At 42.4% G+C, this 22,373-nt stretch overlaps 1 protein-coding gene across 4 annotated transcripts in view; it reads left to right on the top strand.

Annotated features, from left to right (window-relative positions):
* The window catches only part of atp8a1 (ATPase phospholipid transporting 8A1), a 164,516-nt gene that overhangs the window by 96,039 nt on the left and 46,104 nt on the right, over window positions 1-22,373 (top strand). For all 4 annotated transcript variants that reach the window (XM_063000680.1, XM_063000679.1, XM_063000681.1 and 1 more), the window contains 2 exons: window positions 5,482-5,546; window positions 21,001-21,173. In XM_063000680.1, coding sequence (XP_062856750.1) covers window positions 5,482-5,546; window positions 21,001-21,173 — 238 coding nt within the window. The remainder of the gene's footprint in view (window positions 1-5,481; window positions 5,547-21,000; window positions 21,174-22,373) is intronic.

Below are 22,373 nucleotides of genomic sequence, written 5' to 3'. Positions count from 1 at the left end.
CTTTTACAACCCTTTTAAAGCATGAAAAAAAAAGCATTGAGTGGATTCTAGCAACCAGCCTTAGAAAGAATGTAAATGTCTTTAAGGACACATTCATGTTCCTGCTGTATCCAGACCCAAAGACCATAAAGCTATCAAAGCCAAAGCAAGCAAATCAGTGGAAGCTGGCTGTTTTGCATTGGCAGTCTGACTGCATGTGATTTCTGGCTGGCTGAGTGTGATTTTGGAGTCTATGTGGTTAGCCAGTTTGACTGATTCTCTGTCTGAGGTAAGGTTTTTTTCCCACTTCATCCCTCTTGTGTACCGAGTTCTGGATAAAGCTGCACATCGGTCAGTGAGAGACGGTGGGCTTCTTCTGTCAGCCTGTTGTTGTTGGCCTGGGTGCTACTGCGGCCCTCTTGCACTCAAAAGTGCAAACAAATTCTTCAGCCAAATTAAACAGCTCCTCCTGGCCTGTCTTACCCCGGTGCTCGGCAATACACAAAAGTTTATGCGTCTCTGCTGTACCCAGATGCTAATGTGACTGCTATGTCCAAGCCTTTTCCTCGGTGTTGCACAGGTATCACCAAAAATCTCTCACACTTCAAATCCTTGTGGTGTAAGAATTCTATTCCATGTTTAGATGTGGAAGATGTAAATAGGGGTGGGGGATGTGAGGTAAGGTTGTACACATAAGAGTAAACGTTAATGCAGAGGTTGTTGCCTGGAGGCGGAAGCCACGGAGGGTGCGTTTCTAACACAGTGCAAACATGTGGTGAGTTTACAACTTAGCACTTTGCCAGATTAGCAGCGACATAAATTACAAACGAGCGTCCTTCTGATTTCAGTCCTGTGAAAAGAACACACACACAACTGGTTTTTAAGTCATCTGGTTTTACACATTGATAAGGTCAGTTTATCTGAAGTCCTGATGAAATTGCAATGACAAGGTGTTTAATATTAACCTTGGGCTAGCATATGGTTTAAAGCAAACCAGCTTCAAGATTCCAGAGTGATTCAAACCCCCTTTTTCATTCCTTTTTTTTTTTTTTGCCAAACTGACCCCCTTAACTGTAATATTCCCTTTGGGAGTCCCCCAAGTCCTCACTAACAATCCCCTCTTAGCAACCCTTATGCTGACTGACTCCAACATTTCCTAAAGTATTTTCCTTTGCCATAACAAAGAACTGGCTAGTGTTTCGTATATTATACTCTTTACGTTTTGGGAACCTCCTTTGTCCCCGTACACAAATACACACACACACACACACACACACACACACACACACACACACACACACACACACACACACACACACACACACAAACTGCTTAAGTTGCACTAGCAGAGCTCTATGTAGCTGGATATCCAAAGGCGGATGTAGATTTGAGGTCGTTAAGCTCTTCACACACATCTTAACAGACGGCCGGCCTGCTAACGTCTGGGATACCCATTAGAACGTGAACAGGAATGTGACAAACCAGAACGAGGGCACCCGTCTGTCTGACACAGCTGAAATCTCATTTTAATCACTGATACAAACCTTTCTGTCTTGTAGCAGTGATGCTTTGGTGCTTAAAGCAAAGTTTATTCAACTTTATGTGTGTAGCAGAATATAAGAAATAACACCTATAGATCAGTGCTCAAGTTGGCAATTGCTAGAAAGACATAGTGTACGCTCAGAATGAAGCAAGAAGATTTACTTCTTTCAGCAATAGCTGGGCACTTAGTTAAGTCTTTAAAATACAATTGTGCCTTTTGTGTCCCCAGTACTGATCATTGTATTTATTAAATACAATTTTAAACAATACATTTTCTAAACATCTTACTGAAATAATTAACAGTATATAAAATTACTGTATACATACTGTTTTTATCTCTTAGATACCAGAGGTTTTCCCATGTCTTCAGTGCTGTACATTGTGATTTAGTGATGGATATATGAGGTTTAATCATGAAAATATCTCAGTCTTCCAATACTGTTTAAAAGATTTGCTTAAGTCCCTCTAAACCTTGGATTTTTTTTCTTTATGAGTTTCATTTTATTGCTGATTATAAGGGTTTTTCACATGTCCCTCAAGTTGCTGTCCACCCTGTTATTTCTTACTACTGTCTCTTAAAATGTAGAGCTGTTTTACTTACTGACATCATTTCCTGGAGCTCACATGATCTTTTTGGAGGGAAAACAACTGTGGAAGATGAGTGGCTAACTCCTCATTTTAATGTAGTTTTTTTTTCACATTATAACCTAAAAGTCTTATATGGTCAACCATAACATGTCCACCCTGTTATGGGATATATGAGAAAAAGCAATATGATTTGATCATTTTAAAAATTATCGTACTAAAAAGCAGAGAATTCTTTGTCTGAATTCACTTTTATGCTAGCATGGTTTTGCTAGCTAATGGCTAATTTTATATCAATGTCCACCCTGTTATGGTCCACCCTGTTACGATCTAATACGTAACAGGGTGGACGTCACAGTGTAAATGAGGTCCATGTGTATTTTAGCTTGACCAATATTAGTTTGGCAAAGTATAACATGTCCTTTTTATAATAAAACATGAATAACAAATGAAAACAGTGTTTCAAAAAGTTTTAAGGTCCAAAAGGCACCCAATCCTAGGAATTACCCTTAAAATGTCAGAATTTAGTATACATTTTTTTTCTCCACTAAATATTTGATGAAATATATTGCAATACATTGTGAATTTCCCTCTTAATGTTTCTCACGTTTGGTTCACGTTTCTCTTTACCAGTATATGCACCACAACTGTGGTATAGGGGGGTTTTGTCTTTTAGTAAGTATCATGTGGGCCAGAAATGGACTTTTACTCCTACTGGGGGGCGGCACGGTAGCAAGAAGGTCCTGGGTTCGATCCCCAGGTGGGGCGGTCTGGGTCCTTTCTGTGTGGAGTTTGCATGTTCTCCCCGTGTCTACATGGGTTTCCTCCCACAGTCTAAAACATGCAAGTTTGGTAAATTGGAGATACAAAATTGTCCATGACTGTGTTTGATATTAAACTTGTGAAATGATGAATCTTGTGTAATGAGTAACTACCGTTTCTGTCGTGGATGTAACCGAAGGGTGTAAAACATGACGTTAAAAATCCAAATAAACAAACAAACAAACTCCTACTGGTGAGAGATTGTAACTGACAGAGGCATTTCAACTCAATTTGCTCTAACTGTGATTAAATGGTGGCTCGGTGGGTAGCATTGTCGCCTCACAGCAAGAAGATCCTGGGTTTGATCCCCAGGTGGAGCAGTCTGGGTCCTTTCTGTGTGGAGTTTGCTTGTTTTTCCCGTGTCTGTGTGGGTGTCCCTTCGGGATCTCCGGTTTCCTCCCACAGTCCAAAGACATGCAAGTGAGGTGAATTGGAGATGCAGAATTGTCCATGACTCTGTTTGACATTAAAAACTTGAACTGATGAATCATATGTATCTAGTAATTAACTGTCCTGTCATTAATGTAACCACAGTGTGTAAAACATGACGTTACAATCCTAATAAATAAATTACTGATTAAAAAAAGGTTCCACTGGGCTCTGTAGCCATTATGGGAAGACTGATCTTGGACTATATTTGTGTGTCTGGTATATTTTTTTGTAATCTTTATGGCCCTCCCCCACAATGAGCTTATTGAATAATTCTGTGTTATGGTGATCTGTTTTGTGGGGGGGGGAGCACCTCTAGATATTCCACAGCCTCTACTGAACTTTTTTTTTAGCTAGCTTTTTGACCCTGCATGTAACATGACAGACTGTACATCATCTTTAAATTTACTACATTCAGTGCTGTGCACACTGCTGGAATTCTTGGCTGGAAATGTTATCTGTCATTTAAAATAAACTCTCATACAACACTTTGGTAGTTTTTTTTTATTCCAGCCTCTCGCCTACGTATAGCTTGTTTTCAATTATATATCTTAACTGTGTCTATTAGCTGCTCATTGTGGGGTTTAAATTTTAAATTATTTTATGGCACATTTGCATAATGCGTATTTCATATTCAAGTAATTTCTGCCGACAGGCTACAGTTTATTATATATGCAACTATATTCAGGTGCATTAGTTTGTTAAAAACTGATTCCTCAAAAAGACTGCCGTTCCCTTTTGCATTTTTTATTATATCTATATGTTTAAAACAGTGTTGCCGCAGTGTTACCGCACACCATATATGTGTATGAGCACTGCTGTGCTTACACACTGATGCTCACATGACGTGCTGCAAACCACTTTTACTCTGGCTGTGCCATTGTCTCCTCTGGAGCGGGGCATTGCCTCTTACCTTGTCGCTGCGCTACTTCGAGCACTGTACACATTTACTGCTTTGCTGTTCAGTTTTTACCACTTGTCTCTGCTCAAAGTTCTATCTAATTGATCTTTGACCCAGTTTGTCATTGACCTTTTTAAAGTGCCACCAATAAGACAAATTGTTTATGTATCGTAGACAGAGAGAAACTGATTCTCACATTTTCACAACACCCTAAAGTGTTCAAAATAACCTTAATTGTTCTATCTTACGACTGGCCCCGCTGTCTCAGACTGAAATGTCATTGCAATTGTAGTGGAAAAGTTCGATTTTATGCTTGGTATAATCTGAATATTAGTATTAAGCTGCTTGTGCAATAAATCCTCATGGTCATATTGAGTGGAAAGTACAGAGATAAGCAACATGTCTGTCGTTAAACCATTGCAAGATGTTTTAAGCAAGATAAGAAACAACAGTTACCACAGAATAGTTGGTTCCAACGGCTTACACCCAATCTTTAAAGAAAGTGCTGAAACTGTAACATGACTAGAGCAGTATAAGGGAGGCCCATAGTTCTGTTCTTTGTTCTTTGGCTAATATACTGCTGTAAGAACCCACAATTGTGTTTTAATAAATATTTTTTAATCCAGACCGTTGCTATGTTTGGATTGTTGAATGGATTAAAGATAAACTAGCATGTTATATGAGAGAATAATATGGCATGGTGACTAGTGAGCTGTGAAGCTGTAAACGAGGAGACTGGGTTTGCATTTTTGCTTTCAAGTTTCCTTATCCTGGAATCACTTGTCATGGCTTTGTAGCTCTTCTATAAGATTTAATTTGAACAAAAAAGTTTTATGAAATCACTTCATTCTTTTCTGGGTTTTTATCTCCTCTTATCTCTAAACGACAAGCACTGGCAGAACTTCTTTATATAAACTAAAATACATTTCATACAAAACTGCATATGAATAAACCGTCATTATTGTCGATAGTGTTTATTCTATCAATCCTGGCACTCAGTGGTACAGCCGGCAGAAAGCGGTTTTGCCAGGTATCACATGAAAGGTTTGAAATCTGCTATAAGCAGCAATACACACCCAGTCTGGCGGTAAACGAATCACAAAACGCTTATCATGAGAAAGCCGCCCCTGCTTCCACTATATGATTTATGATGTTGATCTTAATCTTAGCGTTCTGGTGAAGAACTTGAGTATTTGACATGTGTTTGCTCTCTTGTTTTGTAGGACACTCCTGCAAGCTGCTCACCAAGAACATGGGACTGCTGGTGATTAATGAGGAGACTCTGGATGTAAGGCTGAGTACTGAGCTGCTTTGTTTGCATTTGTAGTGTAAGCGACGCTGGAAATCACTGCTTGAAACGGTTCAGTGCATGTGAAATGGAAGTCATCGTCAGCAGCCGACTGCGTTTGGGCTTTGAACCTTTGTGACCCGGTTCACAGATCCGTGCAAATTATAGATCACCACCAGGGCTGCTTGGAGTAGTTTAAACGTCCCCTTGGGGTCTTTAGTTCCTCCGTTAGTAGTCTCCGTTCCTCATCCGTCTCTCTCGATCTCTGCTGCCGCTGTGTTGCTACTCCCTTTCCTTGCTACTCCCTTTCCTTGCTTTTCCCTTGTTGCATGGAGAGGTTTCGCTGTACCTATATCCCACTGCTTTTGCCGCTTGTAACAGCACCACAGGTGCAGTTTTATACATGTCTGTAGAGAACATGATGGAGTTGGGGTATGAATGTGAGCCAGAGGTCTAGTGAGCTTATGATAGAAGAATGAGGAATGTAACTGCTCAGGCCCTTCTGCCTGCTGCTAATCTAATGTCTAGTGCACACTATGAAAGATCATTTTGGGCTAGTGCCAGAGGTACCCCAGATCAATGACTAAAAATGAGACATGTTAATTCTAACCACTCATAGAATGTGCAGTTCAGCAACATATTTTTCCCAGTTGCCCATCAGTCATCAAACCTCAGTTTAAAATAATAAGTGACCCAATACACAAAAAACATGACACATGAGTGTGTTTTCAGCAGTCTACAGTACTGTACAGTTATAAAGCAATACCTACAAGTTTTAAACAAATTGAGCTGTCATGATCCTGCCTGAAAAAATGACACGACTTTTTTGCGAAGAGAATGTTTAGAGAGGCAAATTTGTACAAATATCTTTAACCAGTGGTTAGATTTCTCAAAAATGTGAGGCGTGACAATGTGAGGGATGGCAAGGTGGTTTAGTGGGTACCACTGTCACCTCACAGCAAGAAGGACCTGGGTTTGATTCCCCAGCCAGGCAGCCAGGGTCCTTTCTAAGTGGAGTTTGCATGTTTTCCTCAGGGTTTCCACCAGGTGTGCAAATCCCGGAGTGTATCCTTCCTTGAATCGGACCCACTGCAAACCTGGCCAGGATGAAGCTGTGGTAAAACAGATAAAGAATAAATGAATTAAAGAATATTTGAACCAATGAACCACAGATATTTTTTAATAAATACATCTTACTTTTGTATACAGTATAGTTTCTCATCCTTAAAGCTGGGGACCACAAGTAGGTCACGAAACGCTAACTGGACCCAAACTCAGGAGAAGCCAGTGGACAGTGACCACGACTTATGTGATTCATTTTACAAGATGAGTGAACAGTTAAAATAGATTATTCTTACTGAAGTTTGGAGAAGAAGAACGCCTTTATTTGTCATATATACACCGATCAGCCATAACATTAAAACCACCTCCTTGTTTCTACACTCACTGTCCATTGTATCAGCTCCACTTACCATATAGAAACACTTTGTAGTTCTACAATTACTGACTGTAGTCCATCTGTTTCTCTGCATGCTTTGTTAGCCCCCTTTCATGTTGTTCTTCAATGGTCAGGACCCCCACATAGCAGGTGTTATTGGGTGGTGGATCATTCTCAGCACTTCAGTGACACTGACATGGTGGTGGTGTGTTAGTGTGTGTTGTGCTGGTATGAGTGGATAAGACTGCTGGAGTCTTTAAACACCCCACTGTCACTGCTGGACTGAGAATAGTTCACCAAACAAAAATATTTCCAGCCAACAGTGCCCCACGGGCAGCATCCTGTGACCACTGATGAAGGTCTAGAAGATGACCAACTCAAACAGCAGCAATAGATGAGCGATCGTCTCTGACTTTACATCTACAAGGTGGACCAACTAGGTAGGAGTGTCTAATAGAGTGGACAGTGAGTGGACACGGTATTTAAAAACTCCAGCAGTGCTGCTGTGTCTGATCCACTCATACCAGCACAACACACACTAACACACCACCACCATGTCATTGTCACTGCAGTGCTGAGAATGATCCACCACCCAAATAATACCTGCTCTGTAGTGGTCCTGGAAGAGTCCTGACCATTGAAAAACAGGGTGAAAGGGGGCTAACAAAGCATGCAGAGAAACAGCTGGACTACAGTCAGTAATTGTAGAACTACAAAGTGCTTCTATATGGTAAGTGGAGCTGGTAAAATAGACAGTGAGGTGGTTTTAATGTTATGATTGATCGGTGTATATATATATACTTTCATTCATATTTAAAAGATGGCAGGATTTTATGATACAGTTTTCTGTATTCGCTCCTAACCTAAAAAGATCATAAGCAGATCAGATCATGTAGTTCATGACCTGGGAGCAGACTTTTTTAATCTTCAGCATTCACACACCTGCACATACGTGCACATCGTAGATCATTCAATAAATAAAAAAAAACGCTGCGTTCTGCCTATCGGAGCAAACGAGCTGCCGCTTTAAAGAGGAAACATTAAACACACCCATATGCTCCCTCACATTCACATTCCCACCCGTACGTACAAAGGTCAGACTGTCCTGCGGGGAGCGCCTTGCCCGTTGTCTGTGGAAGCTGAGGCTTTAACGCAGAGAGCCAAAACTCTGGACGTGCCGAGTGTGGCCAGGCCTCGAGCAATGACAGACGTGTCTACGTCTGTCAAACAGTCGTTTAGCGTGATGGATGATGCGAGGAAGAAAAAGAGAAGGAGAAAAACGTGGAAAGTCTTCGACGTGCCTTTTTGGTGCAGTTAAAGCAAACATGCAGAAATTCAAGAGGCGGCCAACACCGGGGGCCGGGGTGCTCCTAACAGCATCCGGCAATTTCAGCATCATGATCTGTTTTTCGCTTAGTCTTGTTTTTTCCTGTGCGTTTACCAAATGCAAAGCTAGGAAGTAGATAGCAAAGCAGATCGCAAAAAGATTAGCAGGTGGTAGCACTGAATATATGCATACATGTTTATTAATTGCAGGAAAGCAGCAGGTTTTTATTAGAAAATTACATGCAGAACTACCATCCTGTACAATAATTTTTTTTAATGGATTCATGGCCTTCAGGGTTTTGCATCATTAATTTTGGTGCAAATATATTTTCCAAAAAATGGAAAGTTTAATTAGGAAAAAAAACTTCATTTTGCGAATGCCCCTTGTCAGTTCATCACTGAAAACCTCCTTTTCTGCTCCGTTTTGGTATTGGCCAATTGGAGCTTATCCCTGTCTCATTGCTGCCGCCACCCTCTACCCTAGATCAAAGAGGAGAGGGCTGAGGCTGGCACAGCTGCTGATCACCTCTTTGCACCTGTAGTATCCTGTGGAGAGAGCCACAAACTCCCATCAGTGATCAGCCATCACCGTGCTGGCACCTTGACCATTCAGCAGAGGTTGTAATTTCCTGCCGATGAGAAAATTGTGTGTCTGTTTAGGTACCTGGACGGGTAATGGCAAAGCTGAGATTCGAATTCAATAGCCTGAAATCTCAGCACTGGTGGGCTGCACCACTCAAGCACCCTGTACATGGTTTGTAAACTGCATATAGCCCAGTTGTTTATTTGTAAATACATGTGTATATACAGGGGTTGGACAAAATAACTGAAACACCTGTCATTTTAGTGTGGGAGGTTTCATGGCTAAATTGGACCAGTCTGGTGGCCAATCTTCATTAATTGCACATTGCACCAGTAAGAGCAGAGTGTGAAGGTTCAATTAGCAGGGTAAAAGCACAGTTTTGCTCAAAATATTGCAATGCACACAACATTATGGGTGACATACCAGAGTTCAAAAGAGGATAAATTGTTGGTGCACGTCTTGCTGGCGCATCTGTGACCAAGACAGCAAGTCTTTGTGATGTATCAAGAGCCACGGTATCCAGGGTAATGTCAGCATACCACCAAGAAGGACAAACCACATCCAACAGGATTAACTGTGGACGCAAGAGGAAGCTGTCTGAAAGGGATGTTCGGGTGCTAACCCGGATTGTATCCAAAAAACATAAAACCACGGCTGCCCAAACCACGGCAGAATTAAATGTGCACCTCAACTCTCCTGTTTCCACCAGAACTGTCCGTCGGGAGCTCCACAGGGTCAATATACACGGCCGGGCTGCTATAGCCAAACCTTTGGTCACTCGTGCCAATGCCAAACGTCGGTTTCAATGGTGCAAGGAGCGCAAATCTTGGGCTGTGGACAATGTGAAACATGTATTGTTCTCTGATGAGTCCACCTTTACTGTTTTCCCCACATCCGGGAGAGTTACGGTGTGGAGAAGCCCCAAAGAAGCGTACCACCCAGACTGTTGCATGCCCAGAGTGAAGCATGGGGGTGGATCAGTGATGGTTTGGGCTGCCATATCATGGCATTCCCTTGGCCCAATACTTGTGCTAGATGGGCGCGTCACTGCCAAGGACTACCGAACCATTCTGGAGGACCATGTGCATCCAATGGCGGTGCCGTGTATCAGGATGACAATGCACTAATACACACAGCAAGACTGGTGAAAGATTGGTTTGATGAACATGAAAGTGAAGTTGAACATCTCCCATGGCCTGCACAGTCACCAGATCTAAATATTATTGAGCCACTTTGGGGTGTTTTGGAGAAGCGAGTCAGGAAACGTTTTCCTCCACCAGCATCACGTAGTGACCTGGCCACTATCCTGCAAGAAGAATGGCTTAAAATCCCTCTGACCACTGTGCAGGACTTGTATATGTCATTTCCAAGACGAATTGACGCTGTATTGGCCGCAAAAGGAGGCCCTACACCATACTAATAAATTATTGTGGTCTAAAACCAGGTGTTTCAGTTTCATTGTCCAACCCCTGTATATGTCTGTGTGTACATACATGTACCGTCAAGGACATGCTCAAAAATTTCGTTGTGCAATGACAATAAAGGCATTCTATTCTATTCTATTCTATTCTAAATGCCGGACCCACCACAACCCTGATTAAGATAAAGCAGTGGTAAAAGATAAAAATGAAATGAGTTTGAAACATGTTTTCAGACTCGCTGATTTGTTTAAGAGTTCAAGACTTACTTTGTCATTTTACTGTACACCAAAGTGTACGGAAAAAACAAAATTACGTGCATTGGTTCACGTTAAAAACACCGCAGGTTTAAAAAATAAAATATACATATAAAATAGTAATGAAGAAAAATATGTAGGATTAAAAAGGTACATCAAAAGTTAAATAATAATAATACTGACATTATGAAAATTGCACATTGTAGTTAAGTATTGCACATGCTGAAAAATTCACAGTGGTTATACATAATGATAATTATTGCACATTTTGTTATTGCACATTTCATTACTGCATGTTAAGATATAAGGATATTGCACATGTTATACCCATAGATGAAATATTTATCAGATTTGGGTTAATTTGTTCTGTTCAGAAGTCTGATGTTTGGTGTTTTAAGAATTAAGAACTGAAAATGGACTGGCATATTGCTAAGCGGTCAGCTGTGGGGTTCCGGGTTTGTCTAGACAGACATGATTGTCTATGACTGAAGTATGGTAAGGGTGTATCGGGGCCCTATGCGGGGTATATCTGCCTTAAGCCCAGTGATTGTGTGACTGCCAGACCCAGCACGACCCTGATCTGGACAAATAAGTTGTAAAACATAGAGATTTCTGTGTTTTCTGGTGGAACCAGACCCACCGGTACACAAACCTGGATAAAGCAGTTAATGAAAATGGGGGGGGGGGAATCCTAGTTCAGTTGTGTTCTTTACATCAGGTTGTTCATCAGGTGTGAGGATGTGTATGGTATTATTTTTGAAGAAATAAGGCACGCTGTCTTTCCCAGTCAGTTTGTTCAAAGTACATCAAGTGTTCCAAAACAAGGTCGTTAAGTCATTAAACAGTACTGTTCTTAAGTCAGGTGCTTGTTAATTACTTATTACTTAATGAATTTGTAACTTTCCCCACTAATATGGTGCTGCCCGGGTTACAGTCAGAGTAGCGCTTACTCAAAACAGCCCTGACATGAGCTGCCTATTAGAAACGCCAAACAATACAACATCTGGAACATGTTACTCTAGGTAACTAGCTTCCCTGCTTTCAATTCAACTTAAATGCCAGCTAACTATTTCATCATGGCTTATTTACATGATGTTATTGTCTTTTACATCACACAACAGTCCAGTTCAATCAAGCTTCGAAAGCATTTGGTTGTAACAGCGCTGTGCAGCAGATGTTTTACTGGGCGTCGTGTTACGTTTTATTCACGCTAGATATTAACACTTTGTATTGATGGATTTCCAAGAATATTTCCTCACACATCAGCTATTGGAATTCAATTCCAAGTTTTCTCAGATTGTCACGTGAGCTGAATGTTTTCATTGAACTTACACGAGAACCTTTCTGTTCTGAGATCAGGTTATCACTGCATTTTTTTATATTAATGCTGCACTTCATTACCTTGTGTTCACACCAGCAGTAAATTTCCAGCTCCCATTGCGTGGCTTTATAAGCCCATCAGAGGGTTGCCAGATTTCAGCAGTGGCAAGTCAAGCATTACATGAGATTACTTAGATGCTGTGAAATATCGCCAAACTGCACAAATGAGCCGATAATCGGACTGCTCAGTGTACACTCCCATGTACACAAAGCGCCATGCTCTTTCTTCTTGTGATTCATTTTTGCGTGTGGATTAGCCATCCATTTTTATTAACACTATTTACATCATGCTAGCCCAATACTGCTGGGATCCAGGGTTCAAATCCCCATTTGTGCTATCGGGTGACATGCTTGCTTGTTGGGTAGCACTGTCGCCTCACAGCAAAAAGTTCCTGAGTTTGATTCCCAGGTGGAACGGTCCGGGTCCTTTCTGTGTGAAGTTGCATGTTCTCCCCGTGTCTGTGTGGGTGTCCTCCGGGAGCTCCAGTTTCCTCCCACAGTCCAAAGACATGCAAGTGAGGTGAACTGGAGATACTAAATTGTCCATGACTGTGTTTGATATAACCTTGTGTGAACTGATGAATCTTGTGTAATGAGTAACTACCGGTCCTGTCATGAATGTAACCAAAGTATAAAACATGATGTTAAAATCCTAATAAACAAACAAACTCACTGCAACCCTGACCAGGATACAATAGTTGTAAAAATGAAAATAAATCGACTAAAGCAGTTTTGATCCTTACTTTGATAAAGCAGCTCATATTTGTAAGCAAATTAAGTACTTACTTCATTTTTTGTTTGGTTTGTTTTCATCAACCGCGTCATCCTGGTCAGGGTTGCTGCAGGTCCAGGGCACCAATTCATTGCAGTACTACAGCAATCCAATTATGTCTGTGTAGACCCCTGGCTGGTCAATAGCACCGCGAATAGACTGCTGTGCTGCCTGAGTTCCCCTAAAATATTTTATTGCAATTAAGTCACCCAAATCTCATTTTACACTACTAAGTAGTAATGTGTAGTATTAACTTCAGTTGTTGTTTAATAATTTGCCATATATTTAGTATAGTTAGATTAGTTAAATAGTTAGTTAAATAGTTAGATTGAGGTTTAGGACACAGCAGTAATGCTTAACCCTGCAGTTTGATACTGGCCAGTCATGTGCTTACTAAACACCCAGATGTTTTTTGAAGCTCCACTTTTTTAAATTAAATGGCAGGCAGCACGGTGGCTCGGTGGGTAGCACTGTTGCCTCACAGCAAGAATGTCCTGGGTTTGATTCCTATGTGGAGCGGTTCTGTGTCTGCATGGGTTTTCTCCGGGAGCTCCGGTTACCTCACACAGTTCAAAGTCAAGTATTCAGTAAATCTCTCACCCTAACCAGTGTTGCATTGTTACGTTAGGGTCTGTATTAAATTAGATATGTTTATAAATGTTATTATATTGTACTGACTGGGCTTATTTGAGCAAAACAGAACATTGACTCACTTGTCTAGTCTCATCAGCGCAGTGTTTTATGTGCTGAATCTAACTGTCCAGCTCCTAACTCTGTGGCGCCAACACTCCAGCCTCTAGGATCTGCTGGGTCTTAGCTTAAGCCGTTAGCGCGTATTCATGCATGCTAAATATTCACTTGGTGAATTCAGCCTGTTCAGGTGTCGGAGGATCTAGATTCAAGGGGATCTTAAGTAAGAAGGATTGCTCTTATGGTTGTTTCACGCATCATACATCACCACATCTCATCAAACACAAGAAACGACCGGTTATTTTTTGTCATGGCTGCTGTGAAGCTTTTGTTCTGGACTTTTAGGCAGCCAGAGAGTTTAAAGATGCTATGAAAGGACAAAATGTGCTGAATGTATTTGGTAGAAGAGGCGCCCGGGTTGGCACTCTTCACACCAGGCTTTACTCACTCTATCCCCTGCTCAGAACTAATCAGTCAACTCGGACAGGTTAAAGTGCTGAACTTGGTGGTATGTGTAGGAAAAGAAACGCTCCCTGTGTGAGTTCCTTCCATTGCATCGCACTCCTCTTAATGAACTGCGTGTATACAGCAAATAGCTGGTTTCTTCCTCTCTGTGTATAAAGCCGTGTTTCACCCACTCGGGTCCAGCTGTCTGGCTCGAGTAGTCACATCCTATCCTCTGCAGAGCTCTGGCTGGAGGACGGATCATAACAGATGCCTTTCATACACTTCTAATCTAAACACACTTGAATCACAGTCATAGTTCACTCGGGCAGACAAACACAAAGGCCTGAAGAGGCGTCATACAGCATTAGGGCTCTTGTCTCATATGTACACTGTCCAAAACTCTCTCCCAGTATATTTCAGCTAATGGAAATACTGTTTAACTGAAGTATTTATCTTCCTTCATTGCTGCAGTTCTCCTTGTCTGATCCTCACACTTCACCTTAAACATTTGCCTGGATGATTTGAGTTAAGAAACTGAATGTGTCTTAGCATCTCAGTGGGTCTGTCTGAAAACCTAGTAAGCTGCCTTGTTGCCTATTGCCTACCTAGGCAGCTGCCTAAGTAGAGAGGATTTTAAAAAGGCATAGAACTTGTAAGACAGATTATTTAGATGCACTACTTAAACGGCAATTTCACTCACTAAGCTTACACAGTTAGCCTCAGGCCATTCAAACCAATGGGCTGAGGCGGCACAACCCGCTAGCATGCCGGCTAACATCTCCCTCTGTGTCACTGACGAGCCCAAATTTGCAAACTTGAGCACTTTTATACAAATTAAGAAACAATGAGAAAGAATTAACATTTGAAAAGAACTCATTCGTTGCTCCGCATTCGTCTGCCATATTTTGTCTTCACATTTTTTGTGAGAGAGATTGTGCCGCACTGAATTGCCTTTACTGCTGAGGAAGCATCAAATGCTCCCTCATTATTCAATCAGTTAATATCTTCGAATTAAGGCACCTTAGTAGGCAGCATTTTAAGGTGTGTAAGAATTCAGACAGACTTCTTCTCAGGAGAGCGTGTAGGATGACGTGAAATGCGTCTATGTAGGGAGCTCACTAGGTTTTCAGACAGACCCTATCTAACACATGTTCCCTCCAACATGTGCGTAGTGGACTGCTTTGTTTCATAAGCGCATTCACACAGGGATCAGTCAATATTCTCCATCTTTGCAGTCGCCATCAACCAACCAGCAGAGGTTGCAATTGCAGCAGCAATTAAGAATCCCTTCGGCCTGCCCACCCTCAGACGTAGCCAGTCATGTCTGTGTAGACCGCCTAGTGGGGTTAGGGCTTAAGATCTCAGCAGTGGTGGGCTAGAACAGCCAACACTAATAAGGTTAAAGGTTGTGCCAAGCTTTTTCATTTTAAATTTATGAAGCCTTGAAATGGATTGGCATCCTGTCCAGGCATCCTGTTAGTCCATTGTGCCCAGTGATTCTAAGGAAACCGGAACCACTTTGACTCTGACCTGAATGTCCTACATTTTTACAGCCAGAAAGAGATTCATGCATTCCTCAGATAATTAATCGCTCTCACTGTGTGTGGATTGGTTCACTTTTGTGGCTACTCGTCTTTATTCCTACATACCAACATGCTGGCTGATTAGATTTGTTGTGTCTGTTGCTTTTCCAAAGACCTCATACCCAGTGTGTACCAGATAATCTTTGGACCCACTGTGACCCATACCAGAATAACTACTCAACAGGGCGGCACAGTGGCTCAGTGGGTAGCACTGTCGCCTCACAGCAAGAAGGTCCTGGTCCTTTCTGTGTGGAGTTTGCATGTTCTTCCCGTGTCTGTGTGGGTTTCCTGCAGGAGCTCCAGTTTCCTCCCACAGTCCAAAGATGTGCCAGTGAGGTAAATTGGAGATACAAAATTTTTCATCACTGTGTTTGACATTAAACTTGTGAACTGATGAATCTTGTGTAACTAGTGGTTACCGTCTCTGTCATGAATGTAACCAAAGTGTGTAAAACATGACATTAAAATCCTAATAAATAAATACCCTTATATTTAATCGTTTAACGATATTTTGCATTGTAGAATGAGAAACACGCAAATGTATTTCCACTCTTTCCTAGAGATGAACTGGAGTTCCTCTGCCCATCTTTTTTTTTTCCTCTTTTATATACATTTTCTTCCTTTTCTCCCAGTTTAGTGTAGCCAATTAGTCTTCCGCTGCTGGGGACCCCAATTGCACCCAAGGAGGGTCTGACGCGTGTGCAGTTCACCAACCCCATCTTATTCGCCCATAATTTGGTAGATCCTAACCTGAGACCAGTTTTCTACACGGAGAGTCACATGCTGATCTCTGCGTTCCTCCTGCGTTCTGTACGGTCACCTCGTGCTACTAACCAGGGTCCTTACACAGCGTCAAAGACCCCACACTGTTTTTTTGTCCAGTTTTTTTCTCACCCAGCAAGCTAGTGGCCAGATTGATCTGCTGCAGGCACTGCCAGTTGTGCCTGTTAGAGGGCACAGAGCTGAGATTCGAACTCAGGGAGTTTAGTGGAATATCCCGCTGTGCCTCATTCACACCCCCCTCCACCCATCTTTGCTCCTCAAAGACTCAGTTTTTATGGATACTGCTTTTGTTCCAAGTCATGATTACAATCACCTGTTGACATCACCTGTTTTAAATCTTATAGTTATGTACCTCATTACTAGCCCTACATTACCCATCCCAACTTTTTTTAAATGAGATGCAGGCCTGAAATGAAGTTGGCCAGGCAAAACATGAACTATCTTGGATTCATACTATCTGCACTGAAATAAGTCTAAGTGAATGTAAAACATGTTTTTATTTGCATTTTCCATTCTGTCCCAACTTTCTCTGATTTGGGGTTGTATATGAAGCTAGAACAGTTACTCTGTCGGGGGTTTATTGTCTCCGGGGATGCTGAATTGTTAAGTTTGAGAATCACTGTTAAAAAGGTTACACACACGCACAGTGTTTTATGGTCCTCAGACGGGATGACCGAGCTTTTATAGAGACGTCCTCACAGCTGCACGAGTCACCGACTCTCTCACCTTTCTCTCTCTCTCTCTCTCTCTCTCTCTCTCTCTCTCTCTCTCTCCCTCTCTCTCTCTCTCTGTCCTGTGAAACCCGAGGCTCTGCTCTCCAAATATTTCCTTTGAGCTTGGGTTTCAGACTTTTGTTATGCCAGCAGAGACTTGGTTGGTCCCCAAGGTGCAATCTGCCTACCCTGAGGCATCTGGTCCTCCACACACACTGGCTTCAGCCCTGTTCTGAGCTGCTTTGTGGGTAGACAGCGGTGTCTTTCTGCTGAAGCTGTTAGCTGGAACTGTGCTATTGGCAGCTGTGGTGCAGCCTGATCGGCCTGAAACTGTAACAATCAGGATGAATTTTCACACATACCGACACCCACATTACACAAATCAATATAAGCCTAACTAGGTGTGTAATATAGGTACTGTTGTGAGAGGATAGTGATGACCATCATATATATCAGGGGTCCTCAAAGGTTTTAACCAAAGGGCCAGCTCATTGTTCTTCACTGTTCATCTTTAACCCTTTAATGATCTGCTGAAGCATTTGGTTCAGCTTACTTTGAGTCCAAATACTTAAAATAAGCTGTATTTAAATAATCCTGTTTGGGCTGTATCTACTCTTTGGATATTTGTTGATGATTCTAAGAAAACAGCCTTTCTCAGAGCCCAGGTGGCACAGCGGGCTGTTCCGCTAGCACACCAGCGCCAAGATTCTGAACTCCTCGGTTTGAAACTCGGCATTGCCACCCATCGGCTGGGCAACATCTAGCGGGAATAATTGTCAGTGCCTGCAGCAGACATGCTTCTGCTAGGGCAGGATGACCAAACTATGTGGGTGGGGTGGGGTGGGGTCGGGTCCTGATTAGCAGATAGAGAGGCTCTTGTGCAGAATGAATGGGTGAAAAAAGGGTTCTGCTAAGGGCTGCACACGGGTTGAAGGAGGCGTGAGCAGCAATATACCCACCTCGACTTCAGTCAGGAATCCCCCAGCACCGGAAGACAAATTGACCACACTAAATTGGGAGAAAATGGGTGAAAATGCATGAATAAAATAGAGAGAGAAAAAAGCAGCCTATCTAACCTGTATGCCAATTTGAAGCTAGCAGCTGAAACTTCATCCATGAAAGTTGCATCATTTTTGTGATCATCTCAACTGTTTAGTAGAAGTTTATTAAAAATACTGTTTGCACAAGTCAAAAAATAATTGTTTGTTGTTGGAATAGTCCCAAGAAAGTAAGAAATGCAAAGGAATAAGGTTTAAGGGGGGCTGTACCATGATGGTGGTGCACGTAGAGGGCAGTGTTTCACTAACACTTAACAAATGAGCTCTGAATGAAGGCAGGAGGAAATGGGCAGGTCATTTCCTCCAGTGCTGAACTTTACTGGCTTCAGTCATGTGAGCAAGAGACAAATTTTCATTAGTGAGTAGAAATCACAAGTGCACCTCTTCTGAAAGTAGAGAACCTGTAATCTTTAATGATGCCCGGGTTTCTCTGTCCTTGTATCTCCTCTCTTTCTTTCTCAATCACCCGTGTGCACACTAGTATCAAATTCCTCTGCTGATTTCTTATCAGCTCCCAGGCTTGGATGTGATTACGAGTGGCCCATCATGCCAGCATATAAAACCGAGGAATCATGTGACTCTTAGGGGGAATTAAATAAGTGCAGTGCTGATTTTAAACCACACGTCTATTGTTCTGGATACACCAAGCTCTTACGATAACACATTTCAGCTTCCAGGTATGTTTGCCACCCAAAAACAGCTTTGAACCCTTAAATCAGGGGTATCCAGACTTTTCTTGTTGGAGGCCAGATGGAATAAAAATATGCTAACGCCACAAGGGCCACAGACTCTTTTGTAATAAAAAAAAAAAAAAAAAAAGCAGCATTGATGTAGTTTTTAAACACTTCACTGTCACTGCTGGACCCCGTGGGCAGCGTCCTGTGACCACTGATGAAGGTCTAGAAGATGACCAACTCCAACAGCAGCAATAGATGAGCGATCGTCTCTGACTTTACATCTACAATATGGACCAACTAGGTAGGAGTGTCTAATAGAGTGGACAGTGAGTGGACACAGTATTTAAAAACTCCAGCAGCGCTGCTGTGTCCGATCCACTCATACCAGCACAACACACACTAACACACTACCACCATGTCACTGCAGTGGTGAGAATCATCCACCACCAAAAAAATACCTGCTCTGTAGTGGTCCTGTGGGGGTCCTGACCATTGAAAAGTGCTAAGAACTAGTGCTAAGTAAAAATATGGTAAGTGGAGCTGATAAAATGGACATATATATATATATATATATGTAGACCTACTTCATTACTAACAATTCCACAATTCCTCCAGTATTAAACATACTTACCATTTGCTGTCTATCACTGCCCAAACGGGCCAGTGATAGCTCAGTGGTTAAGGTACTGGACTAGTAAACAGAAGGTTGCCGGTTCAAGCCCCGCCACCACCAAGTTGTCACTGTTGGGTTCCTGAGCAAGGCCCTTAACCCTAAATTGCTCATCGTGTTCAGCTCATTGTGTAAGTCGCTTTGGATAAAAGCGTCTGCTAAATGCTGAAAATGTAAATGTCTAGTTTTCGTTTCTTTGGAGTCACCATGTATACCTGAAAACTTGGAGAACATGCATGTAAGTGTAACGTTAATGTTTGGACTTGGGGGAAAGATGATGGGGAGAGTTTTAGAATTGTTTTATGTGATTGTGACACTCAAAGTTCAAACAGTTGCTTAATAGCAAACCAACTTTATTTTATTTCTAAAATACCTTGTGAGCCATTTGAAAAATAACAGGCCGCAAATGGCTGACGGGCCATAGTTTGGACGTCCCTGCCTTAAACATTAGCAATGGGGTCAAGGCCAGGATGTTGACCATTCTTAGCAGTCAGCTCTGATTAATATCTTGCGTAGAAACCATGCATAACATTATGAGTAGCTGTAATTTAAGATTTATTAAATTATTTTTAGCTGGAGGAGGACATTCCAGATAAACAAGCTTTACAATAACACTAGCTTTCTTTAGGACTGTAAGTACAGACAAAGCCAGAGCTGGAGAGAGTGTGTACGAATAAACGATGCAGAAAAAAATGAGAAATGAGAAAAAGTTAAACCATGCAGGGACTAAATTCCCATGCTGTTGTAATTCTGAGTCGTTCAGAGGGTTTGGTTCTTCCAAACGAACCATCACTCCAGGGTACAGTACTGCTCTGTATCAACCGAAACACGCCTATATGTATGTTTATTCTGTCTTCTCATCAGTCCTTCCTTTGAACGTAATTACATTAATAACAAACAGAACTCAGCCTCATTTTAAGACGACATCGTGAGGTTACGTGAGAAGTCCTCTACGCTACACGTTGAGGTTGATTTTTCTAGCTTGGGGGAAAAGTGTAAAATTATCCCTCCTTTAGACAGTGGTTTATTTATACCTTGTCTTCAAGTCGGTCTAAAATCACAATGTGTGGTCATGAAAGCATCTATCAAGGCTGCATTGTAGCTTCAGATTTACTGCACTGTGGTCACGGCTGGTCTGGCTTGGACTTTTAGTGCACTCGACATGTGTGTGCAGTTTTCACGGGGGGGGGGGGGGGGGGGGGGGGGTGCTTGAGCCTTTGTTGTGGTAGGTTTAAAAAAAAACCTATTCATGTTATCATATGGGATTAGTAACGTGATGTGGCAAGTGCGATTCTGCTTGTAAAGACCCCAATAACCGCTGATTAGGTCTGTCACGATAGACCAGAGGTTGTCGATCTGCATCCTGTGGGCAGCGTGTCGCAGTGCGGCCCACATTATTACGCTAAAGGCCTATTATTCTGTTAGATTAATGCTAGTGTGTGGCCTCCCGAGCGGCTTTTGACTGCCGTTGTGACAGACATTGAAAGAATGAAGTTTTATACTGCAGCTTTAAACATGGCTACACGTTGTTTCCATCACAGCAGGTGGAATTGTAACATGGTTCTATGTAATATCTAATTGAACTGTACTGATGCAGGTATATTGTCTGCCATAACACACTTGTAAATAACAGCAGTAAATTTGTGTGTTTGGGTGCAGGGTACGAGGGAGACCCTGAGCCACCACTGCAGCATGATGGGAGATGCTTTACATAAGGAGAACGACTGTGCGCTGATCATCGACGGGAAGACCCTGAAGTACGCCCTGACCTTTGGAGTGCGGCAGTACTTCCTTGACCTTGCGCTCTCCTGCAAGTCTGTCATATGCTGCAGGTATGTGTATCTGTACCACATCTGTGCTGTTTATATTACTGATTTAAAAGCACAAGTCAGCTCTAGAATAACAAAGAGCATTACCCTGAGGAAGCCCACCACCGAAGACAGCTTGAGCTCTAGAATTCAGATCTCAAGCTCAGAACTGTGCTATCGTCCTGGCCAAGTGTCACACAGGCACAACTGGCCATGTCTGAGATATAATGAAGTTTGGCTGGGTTTGTCATCCATCCACAGCTAGGCATTTGAACCATGATTCAGGGTACGGCTCTGTAGGAATTCACCACTGGCAGGTGAAAAGAAGGGGCCATAGATTGTACGTGTGTTGGAGGGTGGGTGCATGCTAGTCTGCTGCTCTCCCCGGCCAATTTGGGGGTGGTGCATGCGGAAGAATTGTGTGAAAAGCACAAAGCTTGAAATAGTGTCAGTAAATGCTAAGCTAATATTTCCTTTCAGACAACAAGCAGCAAATGTTGGTCTGTTTTCTGGAATTTTCCCTCCTTATCCCTTAATTTAGTCATTTCCAGTTCTCGATTGTGAATCCACTGCTGCTTGCACAACCCTCGATTTGATCAAGTAGAGTCGAATCACCACACTCTCCCTCAGAAATGTGTTTAATCTGCGTCCGCCTCTTATCACCTGCCAACGTTGGGTTCCCAATCAAAGCCGTATCGTGTACAGAGAGCCACGCTAGGCTACATGTGAATCCCCACCCCTCCCTGCACAGGCACCCAGACAACTCCCGGAGAGCTCATATCGCAGCTGTAGCGGGAAGAGACCCAGTCCAACCTTCTCTCCCTCAAACACAGCTAACAGTCCTGGTGCAGAAGCCAGGTTGGCAGCTCTGCTCAGATTTGAATTTGAGAATTTAAACACTTTGCAGGAGGGTGCTTGCACATTAGACCACTGTGCCACCCACTGTGCCACCCAGGCACCCCCTTACATCTTATTTTTACATGTTACTGTCACAGTTACTGCCCAAGTGATGAAATAGACTGATATAAGTGTGTGTGTGTGTGTGTGTGTGTGTGTGTGTGTGTGTGTGTGTGTGTGTGTGTGTGTGTCAGCTCAGTAAGAAAGCGGGAAGCTCTCGGGTAACTGATCTGAGGTTCTGCTAAAAATCAGTGTCATTCCACAGCAACAACACTCAGACCACAGGTGCCACTGCCATTATGTGGTCCATGATGTAATTATTCTGAT

The sequence above is a fragment of the Trichomycterus rosablanca genome, chromosome 8 (assembly GCF_030014385.1).
Source record: "Trichomycterus rosablanca isolate fTriRos1 chromosome 8, fTriRos1.hap1, whole genome shotgun sequence".
In the NCBI taxonomy this organism is placed as follows: Eukaryota; Metazoa; Chordata; class Actinopteri; order Siluriformes; family Trichomycteridae; genus Trichomycterus; species Trichomycterus rosablanca.
The sequence above is the reverse complement of the archived record's forward strand: the minus strand, read 5'-3'. Positions and strand labels throughout refer to the sequence as shown.